Source organism: Notamacropus eugenii, chromosome 1 (genome assembly GCF_028372415.1).
Source record: "Notamacropus eugenii isolate mMacEug1 chromosome 1, mMacEug1.pri_v2, whole genome shotgun sequence".
Taxonomy (NCBI): Eukaryota; Metazoa; Chordata; class Mammalia; order Diprotodontia; family Macropodidae; genus Notamacropus; species Notamacropus eugenii.
The window spans coordinates 247,004,895-247,031,253 of NC_092872.1; the positions used below are offsets into that span (position 1 = coordinate 247,004,895).

General features: G+C 36.2%; 1 protein-coding gene and 1 pseudogene across 1 annotated transcript; both read right to left on the reverse strand.

Moving 5' to 3' along the window:
• Positions 1-2,892: 2,892 nt before the first annotated feature.
• On the reverse strand, positions 2,893-3,932 carry LOC140524857 (olfactory receptor 13A1-like). Its single transcript, XM_072639713.1, has one exon. The coding sequence runs from the start codon at positions 3,820-3,822 to the stop codon at positions 2,893-2,895; it is 930 nt and encodes a 309-aa protein (XP_072495814.1). The 5' UTR covers positions 3,823-3,932.
• Positions 3,933-24,189: 20,257 nt separating this feature from the next.
• Positions 24,190-25,434, reverse strand: LOC140524860 (olfactory receptor 13A1-like; annotated as a pseudogene).
• Between the last annotated feature and the right edge of the window lie 925 nt (positions 25,435-26,359).

Here is a 26,359-nt window from a genome sequence, read left to right on the forward strand (position 1 = left end):
GCAGTGGTTTCTAGACTTCTCAACCTACAAACACCAAAGACAACTTAGAAGGTCAATACAAAAGGTCAGTTGGGTCTGGATGAGAGAGGAGCAAGGTCTAGCCCTAGATCTAGCTCTAGGGTATCAGATTTGGTGGCAGCAGCTGCTACTTTTTTGAGCTCTCAGCCTACAGATAGTGGGAGGATTGAGTGGCTGATCAGAGCAGGACTGCAAGAATCTCTTTGCTGTCATCAAGACAGGATTCTTTTGTTTTAGTCTTCTTTAGATCTAGGGCATAGTCTTGCAGTCCTGGGGTGAGGAGGAGCACTTGGTGTGGTGAAATTTGTGGCATCAGTGAAGAGAGAATCCTCCTCACAGTTCCAGGGAAAGAAAGGGTGCTTGTGGTCACTCACACACCAGAGCACAGGGCAGAAGAAGGTTAAATTATAAAACAGTTGTGCAAATCCCCTGAAGCTTAAGACAATATACCCTGCACACTGAAAGCAGAGCTCTGCCTTAAATAAAAGCTAAAATACAAGTAATTTGCTGAAGACATGAGCAAACACTGGGAAAAATCGAATGATAGCTTCTTACTTTGGTGACAAGAAAGATTAAAACATATAACCAGAAAAAGACAACAAAGTCAAAGCTCCCACATCCAAAGCTTCCAAGAAAAATATGAATTGGTCTCAGTCAATGGAAGAGCTCAAAAAGAATTTTGAAAATCAAGGAAGAGAAGTGAGGTAAAAATAGGGAAAAGAAATGGGAGTGATACAAGAAAATCATGAAAGACATCTCAATAGCTTGCTAAAGGAGACCCCAAACAATGATCAAGAAAACAACTTCAAAGATAGGCTAACCAAAACAGCAGAAGAGGTTCAAAAAGCCAATAAGGAGAAGAATGCCTTAAAAAGAAGAAATAAACACATGAAAAAAGAGGTCCAAAAGTTCACTGAAGAAAAAATTCCTTAAAAATTAGAATGGAGCAAATGCAAACTAATAACTCTATGAAAAATCAAAAAGTTATAAAACAGATCCCAGAAAATGAAAAGATAGAAGATGATGTGAAAAACCTCACTGGAAAAACAGCTTAGCTGGAAAATAGATCCAGGAGAGATAATTTAAAAATTATTGGACTATCTTAACTCCATGATAAAAACAAAGAGCCTAAACATCATCTTTCAAGAAATTATTAAGGAATACTGCCATGATATTCTAGAACTGGAAACTAGAATAGAAATTGAAAGAATACACTGATCATCCCCTGAAACAGATCTAAAAAGGAAAACACCTAGGAATATTATAGCCAAATTCCACAGTTCTAAGGTCACAGAGAAAATATTGCAAACAACCAGAAGGAAATTATTCAAATATTGTTGAAATAAAATCAGCATAACACAGTATTTAACAACTTCTATATTAAAGGATCAGAAGACTTTGAATATGATATCCTGAGTTCAAAGGAGTGAGGATTAAAACCAAGAGTCACTTACCCAGCAAAACTGAGTATAATACTTCTAGGGGAAAAATACACATTCAATGAAATAGAGGCCTTTCATGCATTCTTGATGAAAAGACCATTGTTGAATAGAAAATATGACTTTCAAATACAAGACTCAAGAGAAGCATGAAAAGGCAAATAAGAAGAGAAATCATAAGAGTCTTTTAAAAGTTGTACTGTTTACATCCCTGCATGGAAAGATGATTTTTGTAAATCATGAGATCGTTCTCAATATTAGAGTAGTATGAGGGAATTTATCTATCTGTCATTATATTGATATATCAACATCTATGCCTATATATCTATATATTTACACACATACATATATTTACACACACATCTATACATTTACACACACACACACACACATATATATATAAACACATGGAGAGAGACAGAAGGCACAGAGTGAGCTGAATATGAAGGAATGATATCTAAAAAAGTAAAATTAGGGGGTAAGAGAAAGGAATGTACTGGGAGAAGGAGAAAAGGAGAGGTAGAATGGGGTAAAATATCTCACATAAAAGTATCAAGAAAAAACTTTTACAGTGGAGGGGAACAGGGGAGAGGTGAGAAGGAATGAATGAGCCTTACTCATTGGATTTGGCTTAAGGATGGAATAATATACACACTCAATTGAGTACGAAAATCTATCTTACCCGATAGGAAAATAGCGGGAAGGGAAAAAGAGAGGGGAGGATGATTGAAGGGAGGGCAGAGGGGAGGAGGGTCTAATCAGAAGCAAATACTTTTAAGGAGGATTTGGGTTACAGAATAAACAGGGGGATAGGATGAAGGGAAATATAGCTAATCTTTCACAATATGACTTGTATGGACATATTTTTCATGACCACACAAGTGTAACCTATATCAAATTGCTTGCCTCTGAATGAGGGTGAGTGGTGAGGGGGGAAGGGAGAGAATGTGTAAATCAAAGTTTTAAAAATGAATGTTGAAAATTTGTTTTACATGCAACTAGGAAATAAAATATATAGGCAATTTGGCATAGAAATGTAACTTGTCCTACAGAAACTGGAAAGGAAATGGATAAGAGAAGAGGTGGGTGATGGAAGGGAAAGTAGATTGGGAGAAGGGGTGATCAGAATGCCCACTGTCTTGGGTGGAGGCAGAAGAGAAATGGGGAGAAAATTTGGAACTCAAAATTTTGTGGAAGTGAATGCTAAAAACTAAAAATAAATTAATAAAATTTATAAAAAATTAAAAATAATCTTTAAGAAAACATGTAACCAGGGATTTCACTGGTACACCTAAGAGCACATCCTGAGGTCAGGAACATTGCCTCACCGGAGAAATGATGTGTAAACTTGCCCAGGCTGTGATTCTTGTACAAGTTTGTTTCAAAGATATTCTTAAGCCGCTTCCTTAGCTGTATCACTTTGCCAAATGGCCAATTATTTCCTAAGAAATGAACATAACTTATTGAGTGCTACTTTCACATCCTTGTTTCTCAGGGAGTAGATCATAGGATTCAAGGCTGGGGTCACTACGGTGTAAAACACTGAAGCTAGTTTGACTTTGTTCAGAGACAGACCAAAAGCAGGAAGAACATATATATACATTACAGTGCTGTAATACATAATGACCACAGTAAGATGGGAGGAACAAGTTGAAAATGCTTTCTTCTTCCCTTTTTTTGTCCGGATCTTTAAGATGCTGGAGATGATGAAACCGTAGGACACCAGGACCAGTAGAAAATTTAAAAAAGCAAACAACATGCCTGATACAACGACCATTACATCATTGACATTGGTTGAGGAGCAGGAGAGAGGCAACAATGGAGGAATTTCGCAAAAGAAATGATCAATGACATTGGGGCCACAGAAAGGCAAGGGAACAATCATGATGATGTGCACTGTTATATTGGACCCACTGATAGCCCACACTGCAAATGCCATGAGACAGCAAGCTGTCTTGTTCATGATAGTGGTATAGTGGAGGGGCTGGCAGATGGCTGTGTATCGATCATAAGCCATGGCTGTGAAAAGCAAGAGCTCAGCCCCCAAACACCAAGTTAGGAAATACATCTGAGCTATGCATCCACCATAGGAAATGGTGTTCTTGGTTATTAGGTTTTGCAGCAACTTAGGCACCACAGTGGAAGAGAAGAAAATATCCAGGAAGGCCAAATTTGCAAGGAAAAAATACATGGGAGTGTGGAGTCCTGGATTTAGAGTAATCACAGTGATAATGATTGAGTTACCTGTGAACACCATTATAAACAGTCCTAAGAAGAGACCGAAGATAAGAATCTGAACCTGAGGATTTTCAGAGAAACTTTGTAAGATAAACTCAGTCACTGAGGAATGGTTGTTTGATGCCATATGAGAATGTTATCAGGTTTTCTTTTTCAGTGTATGCCCATAATAGCCAACCCACATTAGAACATTTTTCTCACTATAGAAAAGAAAACAAAGATCTGAATTAAAATCAGGCAAGTTGAAATGTTTTGATATTCCAAAATCAATTTTTGACAGTCATATGACTATTACACCAAAATTAGAGAAACCTTATTTGGTTAGTGAAATCTCTTCTCATTGAATTCTTTCTTCCAACAAAGATAAATAAAGCACTCGCCCATCCACCCACCCTCACCCCTCACACATATCATTATTATCATCTTCCTTATGGAAATTCATGCTCTTTTTCATTTGACATTTTCTAGCACCTTCAGTGTTTTAGTTGAAAATTTCCTTTACTACCCCAGGCATGGGGTGAGTCCAAATAACTTTCATTGTGTAATTCATTTATCAGATTCTGGGGTGTGATGAATGGCCATAATTGGGAATTCTCTGAACTATTTCTGTCCAGAACCAAAATTGATGCCCAAAATATAGATAGTGGAGTTACATGCCTGGAAAGTTGTGGAAAGTAGTGTTGTATCTGTAATGGAAAGTGAATAGGAACCAAGTTCAGAAACACAATTGAAGTTTCATACAAAGAGATTTGGCTGAAGGTTAAGTAGTTAAGAGGAACAGTGGATAAAGTTCTGAACCTGGAGTTAGTAATACCTAAGCTCAAATCTAGCATCAAACACTTATCAATTATATTACCTGGGCAAGCCCTTAATGTCTATCTGCTATTACAATCTGCATTTTTATTTAAATACTCAGTTATTTGTAAATATTATTCCCCTTTCTCTTCTCAGTTAAATATACATAGATAAAATGTAATTTTAACCTTGAATTTACTTAGTGTTCTACTCAGGTATTGCATTTTTATGGCTACCCATGTGGGACAAGTTCCCTTTTTCAGTTTCCTCTATGTCACCATAGCTGGATAATAGCTTCTGAAGTCTGAAGTCATCACTATGCATGACAATGGTCCTTTGGAGTGGCAGAAATTTGCATTGGCACTAACCAATCTGAATAACCAAAAAGAGTCTTTAAAATGTAGTTTATTGATATTCATTCTGAAGTAATTGCAAACACGATCTAGGTAAATAAATTAAGTTTTACCGCCCAAGGATTTCCCTATGCCATTTTAGCTCAGGTTGATTAGCTTTCCATTTTTTCTACTTTTTCTTGGTGACGTGCTCAGTGTCTGATGTGACATTGATTTGACATGAAATGAAGTTATCGTTTTACCTGTATAATGGACCCCATTATACATAAAATATTCACATTTCAACTACCTGTCCTGACATCATAAAGACAGAGTTTGTATACAAACTATCTTCTGACAAATCATTAGTTGAAAGAAGGCACCATTTTTTAATTTTTCCTGTAAGCCAAATAGTAATGGGAATGGACTTTAATTATATCAAGGGGATAAATTTCATGTAAGAAAAAGTACATAAACAATATAGATAATTGACCACTGGACAAAAAAACACAGGGAAAAGGGGTGGGATCATATCAAAAATCTGTCAGCCTTTATGTAGAGTCAAGTGAAGTTCTTTCTCATCCTTCAGGGAACTCCTGTAATTGGTCAGAGCTACCTCAACTTTCTATTTCTAGGCAATCTTTCCTTTCAACATTGAAAGAAGATTGACTTCCTGAAGGCTTGAAACCACCAAATTATGATTTTGATCACAAAATTAAGAGAGAATTTTGCCTTTCATCAAATATACTTTTGAAAATTGTTACCAAAAACATACTGATCATTTGTCCATAATTCCGTGTAACCACTTCATAAGATCATTTTTCATATGGGAACATATATATTAAAGGGCTCAGTAGTGCAAAACCTAGTGTAAGATTATTATACCAACCATATTACTACTGATCCTGGATTCTGCTCCACTTGTGGAAAAAATGTTGATATTTAAAGGATTTTTAAAAATTAATAGGGAAGCAGGTGGATAAAGAACTACCTCTAGTAATACCATCTACCACTTTCCCTCCCACTTTTAGTCTTTAAGAAATGTCTACAACATTGATTTGCTCTGGATCACAGTCCTGGTATGTGTCCAAGATAGGACTTAAATTCAGACCTTCTTAGCATTAAGTTCAGGTTTTTACCATTATACCACACAGCCTTTCAATGCCAAAGGAAGTAGAAGTATTAGCAGAACTATAGAATGTGAAAGTTAGAAGAAATTTGAGAGCTCAGAAGTTTACCATTTCCTTTGACAAAGTATTAAACAAGGGAGAGACTTATCCAAGGTCACACAAAAGGTTAGACTGAATAGGAATTAGAACCCAAGGCTTCTGACTGATATTCTGCTGCTTTGTATAGTTCACCAATTAAATGCCAGTTTGGAATGAACATTTTCAAAATCGGAAACCATACCTTGTTGAAAGCAATTCCTGATGTAAAAGAAATTGAAAGGACCCACAAATATTCCTAAGAATAGAAATGCAGCTATTATACCTTATGGAATCTCAAGACAAGAAATAAGTATCTAAAAATATTTTTGGAATCCAACTCCTTTGCTTCTGTTGGAAGAATGTATTGCAAGTTTCAGGCCTCTCTCCTACAAAGACAGAGAGGCAGAGGTGGGTATCTTATTATCAAGAGAATGAGAAAGTGAGACTAGATGATCTCTAATGGGCTTATAGTTCTAAATCCATGAATAAAAATTCTACTTTAGGATAAATATAAAATAGTGATTTTGAATATGGTGCTGAGGACCTTAGGATGTCTTCACACTATCAATCAAATGGCATTTCTTTAGTAAGTCTCATGTACCAGGTTTTGGGCTAGGTGCTGGTGATAAAAAGGCAGAAATTTGAAATAATTAACAATAATAGTAGCTGGTATCTAGATACATAGATACAATACTTATTAAAAACCTACTATGTGCCAGACTCTATGTCAACCTTTGAGGATTGCAAGTAAAAGCAAGACATTCCCTTTTCTCAAGGAGCTTCTAATGAAGAAATCTTACAAATGTTGATGGTGAAAATGGTGGGTTAAGATAGCCAAAAGGGGTCATAACGTAGAAATAACTGGGAAGTTGGTAGAATGATCTGGGCCTTGACAAATTAAGGCCAAACCTCATATAACAGAACCCACAGACCCTGAAGGATAGTTTATATTTCCATCACTGGTAGAATAGGAAGATGTGGACAAAGAGTGGGATCCCAGTATAAGATTCTGAACTTCAGTCCTTAACCTGATTGTGTAGACTCTGTACAAGTCACTTATGTTCTTTGTCCTAAGCACCATTCTAAGGCTATATGAAGATGGATTGATATTCCCTGGTAAAAGAAGTGCTTCATCATGAAATTCTTATGCTTATATTTGTGATGAAATAGAGAAAAAGAGAGAGAAAGAAAGATAGAGAGAGATATAAAGACAGACAGAGATACAGACACAGAGACACCATGTCCCTCTGAGAATCCCTCCAGCTTACCCTCTATATATCAAGTTTATACATAATTGTTACATGTTGCCTTCTTCATTAATATCTGAGTTTCCAGAAGAAAAGGGCTCTTTTTGCCTTTCTTTGCCTTCCCAGCACCTGGTACACAGTGCTTAATGATTACACAATTCAAATGCTTAATATTGGCTGACTGTCTCATGTTAGGATATTTAAAAAATCATTGTCTTATGAGTATTAAAAAAAGCAGTAACTTGAAGAAACATGAAATAATAGCTAAATAACTAGTTTGGGAGCCTGGTAAAATCTGAAAAATCTGGAGCCTGCTGGAAATATGGAAAGCTTGCTTCCATATTTAACTGACTCTGGGAATATTGGTGAGTTTTTTACTTTATCTCTATGAATCTCATTGTCCTTATCTGCATAACGAGGATAAATACCACAGATGCATGGCACAGGAGGCTGTTATAAAACTCCAATGAGAAAATGAATGAAAAATAATTCACAAACTTTATAGTGCTATATATAAAATCAGTTATCATTATAATTATTCAATATAAGAATGATGAAAATAAATTTTAGACCCTTGCAAATGAAGATGATGGTAGAAACTGAGGGAAAGAGAAATAAGAAAAAAGGATTTTGTATACATTATTTCATTTGGTCTGACTAGCAGTACCATGATATTGATAGAACATACGTTATTATTCTCATTTTGAAGCTGAAGATATTTGAGAAACAGGGAAGGTAACTGACAATTTACTGCCTTTTGACCTGAGGCAAGTCACTTGCATTGTTCATCTTTTAACCTCCTCTCCCCACCCCTGCCTCATAAAATGAAAAGGTTGGAGCTATCAGAAGATACAAGGACTTATAGATCCTCTACAAACTCTATTACCACTCCAAATTTTGGACCCTGACCTAATCAAACTCTCATAGCTATCCTATGATAAAGCTGAGCAAATAGGTTTCTTGATTCAGTTTTCCAACTCTTAATTCAGTACATTTTAGATGTCATTGCAGTATGCAGTTTTAGTATTATGATGGTGATTTTCTTGTTTTGTTTTGTTTTTTCCTCAATAAGACATGCCTACAGTTTGTCTTCCCCCATTAGGATACAACTTCCTTGATAGTGGTGGCTTTTTTTTTCTGCTTGTATTCTCAGCTGTTACCATGTCTGGCACATTGTAATCCCTTGAAAATGCTTGTAAACTTGGCTTTTTGACTTGACTTCTATACTATCTGTTCTAGGCAAGCACATCAGCTGTGGCAGCTCCTCTATACCATTAAGACAACAGAATCACAAATATGGTCATGGTGCTTTTATAAATGAGAAGGTTGGTACAGACTATATTCCCATTTGAAAATGACAACTTTCCTGTCCTGAATGTGTTTCTAAAGGTGTATCAATTTCAAGTCATTTCTTACTGATTAGTGAGTCCTAATTCTCTTCCCCTTTACCTTAATACAGACACACACACACACACACACACACACACACACACACACACACACACACACATCACCCTCTGTCTTCATAATCTCTGTCCCCAAAGTGCCAAAGAGGTCAGTTAAGATTAGATACTTGAGCAAAGATTTGAAACTGACAAGGCTGGTGAGTTTCCAAGACAATGGGTTTCCAAAACAAAGAAGTAGGATTCTTTGGTGTCACTTACCCTGTGTGATGAAGCAATGCAAAGAGGGGAGGGGAGAAGGTGGACCAGCAGTAACTGGCATTTTTTTTCACTTCTCACCTCTCACTCTTTATCTGTCCTTTGTGATCCCCATGTCTGGATCCATCTCTTGGCATTTTCCTCATCAAAGAAGACCCAAGGAATTAGGTAAAAGCAAGAGTTGTAACTGCATCAATACAGAAGGGCCCGCTCTAAGCTTCTGGTAGTTGCTAGACTGAAACAAGTTATATTAGGACATTATTGAATGAAAATTTAGGAAGAAAGAGTTAACCAATTCTCTATCAAAACTTCCTAACAAAGACGAAACAAAAAGTTCCTGGAACTGTCGGGTTATCTCTCTGCTAATAAAAGAATCAAGAAGATTCTTTGAAGAAATTTGAATAAATCTATAAGTCTGTATAAAGTACAGTTTTGTACAGCTTTTGTTTTCATCCTCACAAAGTCCTGCAAAACATGGGGCACATGCTATTCACTTTGGAAATAAGAAATCATGCTGACAGAGCTCAACCAATTTCTCTAACAATGGAAATAAATGGCAAAGCTAGATCCTTCTGATTCTAATTTCTAGTCTTATCAGTTTCTACTGTAATTACATGTAATCAGATCTGATCAACTGTAGTTTTAATGAGATCCTTATTTTTCTGAGTTCAATACTCTTCCTACTCTAACAGACAGTTTTTTTCAGAAATAAGGGATTTAAACAGCGGCATGATTGTATAATCCTATCAAGGGGATTCTTTTAACTGCAAAACAGTAATTGCCATTTTCTAAACTTAACTAGATATATTTTTAAATATTATTAATAGAGTATAAATATAATACATAGATATAAATGTATTATGTATTTATCTGTATTTAAGCATAAAAGTATTATCCATATATAATAAAGTGTCTACATGTATCTATCAAATTATTATATTGTGTTGTAATATATACAATCTTTTTCTGTTTTTTATGATGTTCATCTGCATAAAGGAAATTATCAAGTTTTAAAGGAGGAAGATATACCACTTACAATTTATACTAAAACCATATAGAAAAAATATCTTTGATATTTTCAGAATGTTGGGAATTTATAATATATTATTTCCATGAATTCATATATGATGAGGGAGGCAATGCAGAATGGTAGACAGAAGACTACTACTATCAGAAAGAACTGTATTAAATACTACGTCTGACACATACTTGAATAAGTCAGGGACATAATACTTAGTACTCCAGGCACCTAAGACAGCAAGTTACAGCAAGTACCAAACTATATCAGTGAAACTAATTTCCAACCTAAATGCTCTAACTGGCATGAAATTATTAGTCTGGATAGCTGTAGTAGTAGTAATAGTAATAGTAGTAGTGGTAGTACTATTGATAGTGGTGGTGGTGCTGGTGCTTGTGGTTGGTGGTGGTGGTTAACAGCAAATTACAGTTAAAAAAAATGCCAGACAATAATTTCCTGTGCCTGATTCTTTGATTCAGTTATGAACTTTAAGATGGAATTTTAAAAGGAAAACAAAAATCATACTTTTATTTTTATCAATTAAATGATTTCCTATTTTATTGAAAATTCTTTCTCTGCCTCTATATCTCCTGTCTCTTCTTCACCTGTCTCTCTCTCCCTCGCTCTCTTTCTATCTATCTCTATCACTTCTACTTTTGAAAATTTACATGTATATGAAGAGATGTCATAAAAATGCAAACATACTTAAATTTTAAACATGAATTTTTTTCCCTTCCCTGCTCTTATGGTCAGTTTTTTTTTTCATCTTATAACAAAGGAAGCACTATTTCTCATTTCTTAGTCAACTTACCTTGTTCTGCTACAGGGTAATAACTGAAAGATTCTTTTTTTTTCTAGAAAACCTTCAGTGCTCATTAGTTTGTGTATTCATTGGTCTATAAGTAGGAATGGAACAGGGATCCAGTAATGCCCAGTCCTTTTCCAAAGGTCAGCTAAACAGAGCCCTGGGAAATGCTGTCATCTTAGTCTCTAGAGGAACAATTAAACTATGACTTCTCTTGAACTAAGTTGAAGCTAAGACACTATAATTCTAGTCAAAAGAAAATGTAAGTACTAAGTTCTCGTTTGGTTTACATGGCACTAAACAACTAATGAGACTGATGTTGGGGGCGTATTTCTCCATGAATGAATTAACAAAATGAATTGACTATAATAGTAGGATGTCGGAGAATTAAATAGATAAACCTCTAAGACCTGGTAAGTAAACTAACACATATTATGACTTCTTTACACCTTAGAAAATAAAACAAATGCATAACAAAATATAACAACAACAATAAAATTCAGAATCTAGAGAATACCTAAAAAAACTGCTAAGTTGGCCACCAAAAGTTTGCAAAGGAGCCTTTGTAAACCAAGACAAATCTCCTTACTACAAATACAAACCTCAAAACATCCTTGAAAATTCAAGAAATCTGTGATGGAAATGGAGTATCAGTAGAAACAGAAATGTTTCCTACTGCTACCTGAATATAACTGGAATTTGTAAGTACTAAAGAACAAAATTCTTATTAGGTGCTGCTATATCAAATATCCAAAATTTCTGAAGTATTAAAAAGAAACATCTTTCAAAACATGGAGATGAGACTTAGAAGAGATTGAAACTGTACGATCAAAGGGTTGTATGAATGTCATCTATACCATCCCATCTACTCTTGGAGATGTTCTAAAGTTAATTGAACTGAATCTTCAGAAGAGCAGTGTACATTCTAGTAGTATTATTTAATTACAAACGACATTCATTTTATCTGCCTGTACAAAAGTCCAAATTTATTCATTTTTCAGTTGTGTCCAACGTTTTTTGACCTTATTTGGGGTTTTCTTGGCAAAGATAATGGAGTAGTTTGGCATTTCTTCCTCAGTTTGTTTTACATATGAGGAACTGAGTCAAACAGGGTTAAATAATTTGCCCAGGGTCACACAGGTAATAGGTGTATGAAGCCAGATTTGAACTCATGAGTCCTGACTCCAACTCCAGTTCTCTATCCATTTTGCCAGCTAGCTGCATATATATATATATATATATATATGTATGTATGTATGTATATATATATTTATATATATATTTATATATGTATGCATATATGTTTAGGTATGTAGTATAATTAAAATGTATCATTAATATATGGTCAATAAAATGAGATGGGAAGAGGAGAATGCTCTCTTCTCCCCAGTTCTCTCTAGATTTCAATTATACTATAATGAACACAAATGACACCAAAATTTTCTTCCCCCAAGCAACATCAAAATAAAATATTATCCACCTATTTCTTTTGTGATGCACGGTAAATCACCTTTCCTCAAACTCATTTTTATATTTTGTGAAGGGAGACAACTATTTATTCTGCCTATCTCATGGAGTTGTCAGAATAATCAAAGGAACTAAACCATTCTGACATGCATTCCCTTTTATTGAGGGTAAGCAATGTTACAATGAAAGTGCCTGGTCCAATTTTATCAGTGGAAAAATGGAGGCAGAGAGATATTCAATAGCATTCATTAATCTACAAAGTAAATGAATGGTAAAGCTTGGGATTTCATACAGATTTTGTCTCTATATTCTGTAATATGGAGACTGTTCCAGGGTGTCTCCTTTAAAAAGTGAAAATGCTTTAAATACTACACATTTTGTTCATTCTGTGCAAAGACTGTAATTATTTTAAATCATTGTCTTTTCTAGCTTTATAAAGTAATTCTTTGGTAGATCAATTGTCATGGCACAAATTAAGTAAATAGATTTAGGTAGTATAGCATTTTTACTATGTTAGCTTCACCTACCCTTGAGCAATTAAAATTTCCTCAATTTATTTCTATAAATAAAATTTTGTAGTTTTATTCATAAATTCAGGTAGGGAGGATAGCAGGAGAGGTTCAAGTTTCATTCTTTGCAAATAAAATTACAAGTGTTTTACTTTCTGTATTTTAAAGGGAATTTCACTTTCTATCTCCCTCTTCTGGAGTTTTTTGGCAACATATATAAATGCTGATGACATACATAAGTTTATTTTTCCAATCCAATAAATATTGTTTCAACACCTACTATGCACCAGGCACTGTGTTAAGCTCTGGGCATATAATTAATAACAAAGAAAGACAGTCCCTATGCTCAAGGAGCTTACAACTAATGGGAGCAGACAACACAAAAACAGATAGAAAAAGAGTGGGAGGGACATTGAGACCAAGGACATCATTTTCTGTGGAGTTTAAAACCAGGCAGAGCAGCAGATGCAAAGTGAAGAGTGCTAAAAATCCAGTGTCTACCCTCTACAAAGGAAGGCAATGGAAAGGGTTTCAAATCCACCTTGCAGTCCTCCAATCAGACTGGATAGGAAGGTGAGGGACATGGTTTCAATCACAACATGATTTTAGTTGCATGATTATGGGATTATTAATGATGCAGTTATCCTGGGATGAAGATCTAGTTCCAAGGAGTTGGAAAACAGGCAGAATAGCAGATGCCAAGGGAAGTGTAAATACTGAAACTTCCTTGAAATTTTTTATTATTTCTATTACTTTTGGTTCATGATTTTCTAAGTAAATATATCATTTGGAAAAAAGTAATCATTTTATTTCTAATTGCATTTTGCTTATTCTCTTAATTAAAGTTTAATTGAAATTATTTTTTTTTTAATTATATTCACAGATTATATTATGCCCGCTCCAGGGGAACTTGCTTTTTTAGGAGAGGTATCAAGGAAAATTTATTAAAATAGAGTTCAGAGGAGAGAAGACTTTCTATGTTTATTCCCTTGAATCAAGGACTTGCTATGTTTATTCGCTTGAATCCATAGTTTCCAGTAAGTCTACAAGAACAATGGAAGTTTGTATAGTGTTCCGAATTTTGCACTCAGAGTGCTACCATTCCCTGGACATGTAACTTCATGTTCTCCTCTCAGATAGGCTTTCCCTCAAGTAGCTCATCAAGCCTGCGCACAAGTTTCTGACCTTTACCTGACCATGCTAGATCACAATCCTGATCACCTAAAACTGTGGAAACAGAACTTCTCGTTTCCCACGTTTATACTACTTAAAGCTATCAGACAGATATTGTACTTTTCTAAAGGGCTCAGGTTGTAACTTTTTCTCTATTTCCTTTCAAATCACTCAAAAATTAAGTACATTTGTTGAGGTCTAGGGGTGCTAGAACCCCAAAATTCAAGTGTATATGGCTCAAACTTTCTTTCAGCCAGAGACACGGTTTATTAGAACACATCAGGGTTAGCAAGATTTTAAGAATACACTCTTTTTACCAGACTCTTGAGGAATATGAACAATTTAATGGGGGGACAAGATGGACCTCATGTACAGAAGACTGTGGGAAGGATCTAGGGGTGGCCAAGTAGTCTGAGGTGACTGAGAGGGAGCAGAGAATGACCCAGAAGACGCGGCCTGCCCCTAGGAGGAAAACCAGGGACTTGGACCATGGGGGAAAGTTCAGGGGCTTTTCCTTTTCCTGGGGTGTAGATGCTAAAGACATGTCCTTTCCCTTTGAGCTGTTCAGATCCTTTACCACATTCCCTCTTCAAGCAAATGGGCCCAAAATGCTTTTGGGGTAATAGTGAAGGTCTTGGCTTTTTTAAATTGCTTCCTGCTGGCAAGTAGTAGTAGAGCTGTCCCTGCCTGGTGGGGTGGACTTTCCTTTCTCTTCCTTCCTTCCTTCCTTCCTTCCTTCCTTCCTTCCTTCCTTCCTTCCTTCCTTCCTTCCTTCCTTCCTTCCTTCCTTCCTTCCTTCCTTCCTTTCTTTCTTCCTTCCTTCCTTCCTTCCTTCCTTTCTTTCTTTCTTTCTTTCTTTCTTTCTTTCTTTCTTTCTTTCTTCTTTCTTTCTTCTTTCTTTCTTTCTTTCTTTCTTTCTTTCTTTCTTTCTTTCTTTCTTTCTTTCTTTCTTTCCTTCCTTCCTTCCTTCCTTCCTCTCTTTCTTTCTTTCTTTCTTTCTTTCTTTCTTTCTTTCTTTCTTTCTTTCTTTCTTTCCTTCCTTCCTTCCTTCCTTCCTTCCTTCCTTCCTTCCTTTCCTTCCTTCCTTCCTTCCTTCCTTCCTTCCTTCCTTCCTTCCTTCCTTCCTTCCTTCCTTCCTTCCTTTCTTTCTTTCTTTCTTTCTTTCGTTTTCAACATTTATTTTCACAAGGTTTTGAGCTTCAAATTTTCTCCCCATCTCTCCCTTTCCTCCACCCCCAAAACACTTTGCACTTTGATTACTCTTCCCCCAATCTACCCTCCCTTCTATCATCGCCATCCATTCCCTTATCCCCATCTTCTCTCTTTTCTTGTGGGTCAAGATAGATTTCTGTACCCAATTAGCTGTATTTCTTATTTCCCAGTTACATGCTAAAACAATTTTCAACATTTGTTCTGAAAACTTTGAGTTCTAATTTGTGTCCCTCCCTCCCTCCCCACTCATCCCCACTGAGAAGGCAAACAATTCAATATAGGCTACAAATATGTAGTTTTGCTAAAGACTTCCATAATTGTCATGCTATAAAAGACCACCTATATTTCCCTCCATTCTATCCTGCCCCCCTATTTATTCTATTCTCTCTTTTCACCTTATCCCTCCCCAAAAGTGCTTACTTCTAATTATCCCCCTCCTCTCATGTGCCCTCCCTTATGTCATTACCCTCTCATCCCACTTGTCCCCTTCTCCCCTACTTTCCTGTACTGTAAGATAGATTGTCATACCAAATTGAACGTATGTGTTATTCCCTCCATAAGACAAATGTGATGAGAGTAAGTTCACTGGTTCCCTCTCATCTACACCCTTTTCACCTCCATCCAAAAAGCCTTTTCTTGCCTCTTTTATGAGAGATAATTTGCCCCATTCCATTTCTCCCTTTCTTCTCCCAATATAACTCTCTCATCCCTTAATTTTGTTTATTTAGATATCATCTCTTCCTATTCAACTCACCCTGTGCTCTCCATATATATATATATATATATGTATATGTATATATATATGTGTGTGTGTGTGTGTGTGTATAATCCCTCCAACTATCAAAATACTGAGAAAAGTTTCAAGAGTTACAATTATTATCTTTCCATGTACGAATATAAACAATTCAGCTTTAGTAAGTCCCTTCTGATTTCTCTTTCTGTTTACCTTTTCATGCTTCTCTTGATTCCTGTGTTTGAAAGTCAAATTTTCTATTCAGCTCTGGTCTTTTCATCAAGAATGCTTGAAAGTCCTCCATTTCATTGAATGACCATTTTTCCCCCCTTTTTATACCCAGTTTTGCTGGGTAGGTGATTCTTGGTTTTAGTCTTAGTTCCTTTGAATTCTGGAATATCATATCCCAAACCCTTTGATCCCTTAATGTAGAAGCTGCCAGATCCTGTGTTATCTTGATTGTATTTTCACAGTATTCGAATTATTTCTTTCTGGCTGCTTACAATATTTTCTTCTTGACCTGGGAACTCTGGAATTTGGCTCCAATGTTCCTAGGAGTTTTTTTTTTAGGATCTCTTTCAGGAGGTGATTGGTGGATTCTTTCAATATATTTTTTTTTTACCTTCTTGTTCCAGAATATCAGGAGAATTTTCCTTGATAATTTCATGAAAGATGATATCTAGTCTCTGTTTTTGATCATGGTTTTCAGGTAGTCCCAAAGTTTTTAAATTGTCTCTCCTGGGTCTATTTTCCAGGTCAGTTGTTTTTCCAATGAGATATTTCTCATAGTCTTCTATTTTTTCATTGTTTTGATTTTCTTTTGCAATTTTTTTGCTTCTCATAAAGTCATTAGCTTCTGTCTGTTGCATTGTAATACTTAAAGAATTATTTTCTTCAGTGAGCCTTTGAACCTCTTTCTACATTTGACTAATTCTGCTCTTTAAAGCATTCTTCTCCTCATTGGCTTTTTGGGCCTCTTTTGCTATTTGAGTTAGTCTATTTTTAAAGGTGTTAATTTCTTCAGCAGTTTTTTAAGTCTCATTTAGCAAGCTGTTAACTTGCTTTTCTTGCATTGTTCTCATTTCTCTTCCCAATTATTCCTCTACCTCTCTTACTTGATTTTCAAAATACTTTTTAAACTCTTCCATGACCTGAGACTATTGCATATTTATTTTGGAGGGTGTGAATGCAGAAGCCTTGACTTCCTCTGATGGTATGCATTCTTCTTCCTCATCTAAAAGGATGGAAGAATATAACAGTTCACCAAGAAAGTAACCTTCTATTGTACTATTATTTTTCCCTTTTGGGGGCATTTCCTCAGCCAGTTACTTGATTGTTGAGTTGTTTGTCAAGGGGAGAACGTACTCCAGGGACCTGTAAATTCTCAGTTCTTCCAAGGTTGCACAATCAAGGGAGATATGTTTACTCATCTCCTGGCCTATGTTGTGGTCTGTGAGCAGGATTTCCCTCTCCAGAGCTTCCACTAGCTCTACCACCCCAGTCAGCACTGCTCCTCATCCCTGGGGGGCCACTCAGGGCTGAGATTCAGATCAACAGCTAAATTCTCCTGGGGACTTTAGGGCCAGGGCCCCAATAATAGAAGTTACCACTGCCTGGGGCCAGGGCCAGACCACCATGTTCCTTTCTCGTCCTAGTGAAAGAGCTTTCTCACTGACCTTTGAAGCTGTCTTTGGCATTTGTGAGTTGAAGAGTCTGGGACCCACAACAGCTGCTGGTGGCATCCTGAAGACCTCTCCACTCCTGTCACTGCTGTGCCATGCAGCCCAGGCTGTGCTACGCTAGGTTCTGAGCCTGATGTGATAGGCCTTTCCTGTAGGCCTTCCAGGCTGCTTTGGGCTGGAAATCTTTTTCACTCTGTCATTTTGTGACTTCTGCTGCTCTAGAAGTTGTTTGGAGTTATTTTTATCAGGTATTTTATGGGCTGTGGGAGGAGAGCTTCTAGAGTTGCATCCTTCTACTGACTACTTTTCTTAATAATCTTGTTTAGACCCCACCCAAGTGGGGAAGCTAGGGTGTTCTACTCAGGTTTGAACAGTGATAATTCTTTGAATGCATTACCCAAGGCTGAGAGTACCTTAGAAGTAGGGAGCTTGCTTTTAACAGAGTAAAAGAAGTGAAATTAGACATATAGTGCCCTCATAAGAACATATATTCACAATTCCACAACTGTATGATGTGCACCTTATTTTCATTAAATTGTATTTTAATTAACAGAAATTGAGAGAGAGAGGGGGGTGGAGGAGGGAGCAATAATACTTCTACCATACTAGTGACAGCAATTACTCTTCCATGGTGCTCAGCCTCTACAAGATGCCACATCCATGACCTGGAATAAACTCTGATATTTTCTAAGAATTAATACCTGGACAGCATCTTTCCTCATTCACATGATGTTAGGTCCCTCACCCAACAGATAGTATTTTTCTTTATGGTCCCACTTTTCCTTTTCCTTTACTATTTGGTTAAAATATACCCTATCACCAAAATAGTGGAAGTGAAGTAAGCTCCAAACACAGAATCACAGTACCTTGGAGGTGGATGGTACATCAGAGACCATCTGGTCCCCACCCATATCTGAATAACAATTCCCTCTATGATATAGCCAACAAGAACTTATATGATTGAGTCTATCTCTATCCACTCTCCCAGACTTCTTATGAAAGAAAAATTGAAGTTGTAAAAAAGTACCTTAGCCAACACTTGCTTTGTGAAGTATATTGCATAGAACTGATCAGCCTTCTTCCCTGGCATTCCAAGGCTGAGGTGGGCTTCTTCACTGATCGATAAACCCCATCCTTTCTGGCAAATCATAGAGGAAGGTCATCACTAAAATATTCGTTCATTCACTAAGGGCTAAGAGAAAGGAGTAATTCCTTCTCTGCCACATGAGCCTTAGCATTTGGCTACGGAATTTTCTCCCTCTTTATCTATATTGATGTGGCTGTAGTAGTCAAACTCTAAGGTCTCTTCCAATTCTAGTACTTCTGGATTCTACTCTAAACATGTTGGACCACTATGCTGCTAAAGACTCCAATGAAAAACAATTACTGAACAATATTTTCAAAAATCTCATTTTGTTATTGCATTCAGCTATGATCTTTTTACACCTAGAATGATGACTGCTGAGGCAGTCCTTCATAGGAAACTTTAAATTTTTGAAGGGCTGTCAAAAAAAAGAGGGATTAGATTTTTTTCTACTTGATACTCAGAAGACAAAGAGATGGGAGGGAAGCTGTTTAGAAATATATTTAAGTAAACTATAAGAAAAATCTTCCTGACAACTGGAACTCTCCAGAAACATATCAGGCTTCTTCTGGGGAATCTCATTAAAGGTTTTTAAGCAATCAGCTAAGTTGTTTTAGAGAGGATGTTTATGTAGGCACAGTGTGATATACATAATCTATAAATTACCATCCATCTTTGAAATTCAAATTATTAAAAATATAGAACTAATTTCCACCCATGAGACTGCACTGGCACAAACCACCCCCAGTACTGAAGAGTTTGTATCAGATGGTGAATGGCTAAAATATAAAAGATGATTCTCTTTAAAAAAGTTCTTGATATTCTATTTTTGCATTTCAAATATATTTATAGACAATTTTATTCATAGGTTTATTTTTATTATTATTTGCCAATATTTATTGATTACTCTCACTTCATGAAACATTTCCTGTAACAAAATTAAACTAATAATAAAGTGACTTCATATGAAAATTCAGTAGCATTTAGCATCTGTAACATATACACCGCTCTATAAAACAATAATTTAAAAATTCATTGTTTCTCACTCTCTCTGACTAACCTTATTGAAATAAAGAGAATATTCCTTTTAATAACTACATATAGTAAATCAAACAAATTCCCTCAATGCCTGTATACATATATATATATATGTTTATAAATATATACATGTATTTATACAAATAGGCATATAATTAATACAAAATATTCAAAGGATATTTTCTTTTTACTAATGTTTCATAACTTCAAACTGCTTACCAGAATAGTGTTACCCTCTCAAAGGTACACTGTCAATCCACCAATGGACCAATTTTCCCACAACCTTCTCCACTGTTGATAATTTCCTTTTTTATTATCTTTGCTATTATGATGAGTGATGTGGCATTTCAAAATTGCTCTGGTTTTCTCTTTTCCTTATATTGAATTGGAGTACTTTTCATATTACAATTGCTCTCCTGAGTTTCTCCTTCAAAATATGTCTCTTAGTATCTTAGATCATTTATCAGTGGGGGAATGACTCTTTTTTGCAGATTTGAATTATCTTCTGAGTTATTTGAAAATTTGAATTTTTATAAACAAATTAAATTGATGAGATAAACTTACTGTAAATGTTTCTTATTAAACACTTATTCCTTTGTTTTAGTGTTATGAGATTTATTTTTATATATGCACTTTGTGTTTTTATATAATCAATAATATTCCCATTTTCCCCTGTAGCACTGTTGTTGCAGTGATTGGTGTTGATTGGTCATGAACTTTCTTCTATCCATAGATCTCACAGATAATTTTCCCCATGTTTTTCCAGTTTCTTTATAGTGTGACCTTTTATATGTAGGTCATCTACCATTTGGAGTTTATCTTTCTATATGGTATGAGGTGTTAATCTAAATCTTATTTCTTTCATAATGTTATCAAATTTTCACATCAGTGATGCTGTTGTTGTTAGTGTTCTTAAATAATGAGTTCTTATTTCAGCAACTAAGGTCCTCATGTTTCTTCATTTATAAGAGGTAACTAGATGGCTCAGCTGATCAAGCACTGGGCCTAGAGTGAGGAAGATATGAGTTCCAATCCAGCCTCACACACTTACCAGCTGTCTGACCCTGGGCAAGTCACATAACTTCTGTTTGCCTTAATCCACTGGAGAAGAAAATGCTAAACAATTCCAGTATATTTGCCAAGAAAACCCCATGGACAATATCATCCCCAGGGTCATAAAGAATCAGGCATGAATAAACAAAAATAAGGAAATAATACATTTTCTTCTCTGTGTTAGGTACATAATCTGTTCCAATGATAGCTCTTTCTCTTTTTTAAAAAACAGTGCCAAATTTTTTTAATACTTATTTCTGGTTAGATTTGCCTCAGGTTGTTAGGAATCAACTTGCATTCCTCCGTTATTATCACTTCATTGCTGTTTTTTCCCTCTATAATGAATTTAGACTTTTTTTAAAGGAATTTTAGAAAATATGATGGGGGTCAAGTTGGGCAAGTAGAAGCAGAGAACTGTTTCTTGAACTGTCCCCCAAAGCCCTCCAAATACCTGTAAAGGTGACTCTAAATGAATTGCTGAACAGTATAACACAGAAAATGAGAAAGTCAAGCAGATTTCAAGGTCAAAACAGCCTGGAAAGGTGAAAGAAATGGTTTATTGCATAGAACTGTGAGCAGAGCACAGTCCAGGGTGAGCTACACTGGCACATATGTGACCTAAGCAGATCTCAGGGCATGAATCATTGGCAGTTATGGCAGTTTCCATGCTTCTCAACCCCAAAACACCAGTGATATATTAGAATAGTAGGAAAAGTTGTTTGGACCTGCATGGGAGAATAGTGGACTCACGCCCTAGCCCTAGCATGGTGGCCACAGCACCAGCAGCTGTTTCTGGAGCTCTAGGCCCACAGATTGTGGGAGGATTGAGCAGCTGATGAGAGTGGGATTGCAGGTATCTTTTTGACAGTACTAAGGCTGGATTATCTTGCTTTGCTCTGCTTGAATCTGGGTCACAGTCCTGGGTGGTGGCCCTGGTGCAAGGAATGCTAGCACGGTAGAGCTTGTGGCAGTGGTGGAGAGGGAATATTCCTCACAGTTCCCAGGCAGAAAATATTGCTTGAGGTCCCTCACAGAGTAGAGCACAGACCAGGAGACAAGTAAACACCTGTCCTTTGATCTGTAATCTTGGAAGAACTGAACATTTCTACATCCCTATAAGTATCTCTGAAAAGAACTGCACAAACCCTAAAAGCTTCTGAGAGTCAACCATCATGGCCTGACTGGAAGGAGAGACCTACTTTCACAAAGAGCTCAAAAGTCAATTAATTGTGTGTGGAAAATGAATAAACACCAGAAAAAAATTCTGAATGTAGCATCAGATCAAAACATGAAACCAGAAGACAACAAAGTCAAAGCTCCTACATTCAAAGCCCCCAAGACAAATATGAATTGGTTTCAGGTCATTGAAGAACTCAAAAAAGATTTTGAAAATCAAGTAAGAGGAAAAATAGGGAAGAGGAATGAGAGTGATGCAAAGAAATCATGAAAAAATGAGTTAATGACTGACAAAGGAGACCCAAAAAATGCTGAAGGAAACAATACTTTAAAAAATATGGTAAAATTGGTGCAAAAAGTCAATGAGGAGAAGAATACCTTAAAAAGAAAAATTGGTCAAATGGAAAAAGAGGCCCCAAAGATCACTGAAAAAAAGGAATTCTTTTCTAAATTTTTTTTATTTTTCAAAATTCTTTTAAATTTTTAACGTTTATTTATTTATTTTTAGTTTTCAACATTAATTTCCACAAAATTTTGAGTTCCAAAATTTTTCCCCATCTTTTGCCTCCTCCTACCCCAAAATGCTGGGCATTCTGATTACCCCTTCCCCTACCTAACTGGCCCTCTCTTCTATCATACCCCTCCCTTCACTTATCCTCATCTTCTCTCTTGTCTTGTAGAGCAAGATAAATTTCTAAACCCCATTACATGTATTTCTTATTTACCAGTTATATGCAAAACCAGTTCTCAACATTCATTCCTAAAACTTTGAGTTTCAACTTCTCACCCTTCCTCCCTACCTGCCCATCCCCAATGAGAAGGCAAGAAGTTCAGTATAGGCCATACATGTATAGTTTTGCAACTGACTTCCATAATAGTCATGTTGTGTAAGACGATATCTATCTCCATCCTTTCATGACCCTAATTAATTCTATTCTCTCTTGTCCTTCCCCAAAAGTGTTTACTTCTAAATGCTCCCTCCTCCCATTTGTCCTCCCTTCCATCATTCCCCCAACCCCATTTATCCCATTCTCCCCTACTTTCCTAAAGGGTAAGATGGATTTTCATACCAAATTAGAGTGTGCATGCTATTCCTTCCTTAAACCAAATGTGATGAGAGTAAGCTTTATTTTTGCTCTCTCACCTACTCCCTTTTTACCTCCATTGCAAAAGGTTTTTCTTGCTTCTTTTATGAGAGATAATTTGCCCCATTCCATTTCTCCCTTTCTCCTCCCAATATATTACACTCTCACCTTTTAATTTTACTTTTTTAGATATCATCCTTTCCTATTCAACTCACCCTGTGCTCTGTGTGTGTGTGTGTGTGTGTGTGTGTGTGTGTGTGTGTGTGTGTGTGTATATATATATATATATATATATATATATACATATATATATATATACATATATGTGTGTGTGTGTGTGTGTGTGTACAGAGAAAGACCAAGAAAGGGAGACAGAGGGCATAGTGTGAGTAGAGTATGAAGGGATGATATCTAAAAATAAATTAAGGGGTAAGGGAGAAGAATATTCTGGAAGAAGGAGAATTGGAGAGATAGAAAAGGATAAATTCTTTCATACAAAAGAGGCCAGAGAAAACATTTACACTGGAGAGGAATAGGGGGTGGTGAGAGAGAATGAGTGAACCTCACTCTCATCAGATTTGGCTTAAGGAAGGGAAAACATACACACCCAATTAGGTTTCAAAATATATATTACCATACAGTAAAGTGGGGGGAAGGGAATAAGAGACTGGAGGATAATAGAAGGGAGGGCAAATGGGAGAAAGGATCACCACAATCAAAGACTTTAAAGAGGGTTAGTGTCAAAGGATATAATAGAATCAATGTGGGGGAGAGATAGAATGGAGGGAAAGATAGTTCGCCTTTTACAACATGACTGTTATGGATGTGTTTTGCATGACTGCACATGTATAGCCTGTTTCTATTTCTTGCCTTCGCAATGAGGGTATGTGGAGAGTTAAGAATGGAAAGAATGTGGAATTCAAATTTTTAAAAATAAATGTAAAAAATTGTCTTTACATGCAAATAAGAAATAAGACTTATAGGTAATTGGGCATAGAAATGTATCTTGTCATATAGGAAAATAGAAAGAGAGGAGATAAGAGAAAGAGTAGGTGATAAAAAGGAGGGCAGAGTGGAGGAAGGGGTAATCTGAATGTCCACTGTCTTGGAGTAGAAGGAGGGGAGAGATAGTGAGAAGACTTGTAACTGAAAATCTTGTGGAAATGAATGTTGAAAACTAAAAACAAATCAATAAAAATCAGGGAAAAAAATTATGAACAATCTTAAAGAAAATATATAACCAGGGAGTTCAATAACAGCATATCCTGAGTTTAAGAGCATTGACATTCTTGATTGAATTTCCTGAGCTGTATCACTTTGCAAAATGGCTAATTATTTCCTAAGAAATGAACAAAATTTATTGAGTGCTACTTTCACATCCTTGTTTCTCAGAGAGTAGATCATAGGGTTCAAGGCTGGGGTCACTACAGTATAAAACACTGAAACTAGTTTGGTTTTGTTCATAGACTGACCAAAAGCAGGAATAATATATACATATATTATAGTGCTATAATACATAGTGACCACAGTAAGGTGGGAGGAACAAGTGGAAAATGCTCTCTTCTTCCCTTCCTTGGTTTGGATCTTCAAGATAGGATACAAGGACAAGCAGAAAATTCAAAATAGCAAAGAACATGTCTGCCACAACTAACATTATCTTGTTGACATAGGTTGAGGAACATGAAAGAGGCAATAATGGAGGAATCTCACAAAAGAAATGATCAATTACATTGGGGCCACAAGACAAGCAAGAAATCATGAAGGTGTTTAGTGTTGTATTGAGCCCACAGATAGCCCACACTGTAGATGCCATGAGACAGCAGACTGTCTTGCTCATGATAGTGGTATAGTGTAGGGGCTGGCAAATGGCTGCATACCGATCATAGGCCATGACTGTGAAAAGCATGAGCTCTGCCTCCAAACACATAGTTAGGAAATATATCTGAGCTATGCAGCCACCATAAGAAATGATGTTCTTGGTTATTTGGTTCTGCAACAGCTTAGGCACTACAGTGGAGGAGAGGAATATATCCAGCAAGGCCAAATTTGCAAGGAAAAAGTACATGGGAGTATGGAGGCCTGGATTTAGACCAATCACAACAATAATAACTGAGTTACCTATGAATGACACTATATAAACTCCTAAGAAGAGGCAGAAGATAGTCATCTGAACCTGAGGATTTTCAGAGAAACGTTGTAGGATGAACTCAATCACTGAGGAATGATTATTTGAAGCCATATGAAGAGGTTGTCACATTTCCTTTTGTCAGTGTATGCCCACAATATCCAACCCACAATAGAATATTTTGCTCACTAAAGAGAAGAAAAAAAAATCTGAATTAAATTTGGGCAAACTAAAACACTTTGTTAGTTCAAAATCAAATTTTGACAAAGTTATCTAATTTTGTTACATCAGAAACAGGGAAACATTATTTGGTTAGTGAAATCTCTTCTCAATGAATTTTTCTCCCCCAAAATTAAAGAAAACACATATTAACCCACCCTTCCCCTCTTCATATACCATCATCATCATCTTCCTTCAGGAAAGTCATCCTCTTTTTCATCTGACATTTTCTAACACCCTCAGTGTTTTGTTGAATATTCCTCAGCCATGAGGTGAGCCCATTGTATAAATCATTTATCTGATTCTGGGATGTGACGAATGGACATAATTGGGAATTTGCTGAACTGTTACAGGTCAGAACCAAAATTCATGCCCAATATATAGATAATGGAAGTGCGTACCTGGAAAGTGGTGGAAAGCAATGGTGTATGTGTAATGGAAACTGAATAGGAACCAGGATCAGAAACAGAATTGAAAGGTCATAACAAGAGGCTTGACCCAAGGTTAAGTAGCTAGGTGATACAGTGGATAAAGTGGTGGACCTGGATTTAGTAATACCTCAGTTCAAATCTAGCATTAGATACTTAGTTATATAACTTGGATAAGCCATGTAATGTCTGTTTTCTCTTCCAATATTCACTTTCCTTTAAACACTCAGTAACTTCATAAATATTATTCCCTTTCTCAGTTCAATATAAAGATAAAATGTAATTTCAACACAGATTTCACTTAGTGTTCTACTCAGGTTTTGCTATTTTTATGCCTGTCCATGTAGGACCAGCTCTATTTTTCAGTTTCCTCTAATCTCAACATAGCTGGACAGCTGCTTGTAAAGCATTCATTGCTATGCATTACAATGGTTCTTTGGAGTGGCAGAAATTTACATTGGAACAAATCAATCAGAATAATCAAAAGGAGTCTTTAAAATATAGTTTATCAACATTCACTCTGAAGTAGTTGCAAACATGATCTAGATAAACAAATTCAATTTTACCCCCAAGGATTTCTTATGCCATTTAAGTTCAGGTTGATTAGTTTTCCT

What these genes read in the sequence shown, in the direction of transcription:
- LOC140524857 (XM_072639713.1), bottom strand. Translation starts at nt 3,822, where the DNA reads ATGGCATCAAACAACCATTCCTCAGTGACTGAGTTTATCTTACAAAGT.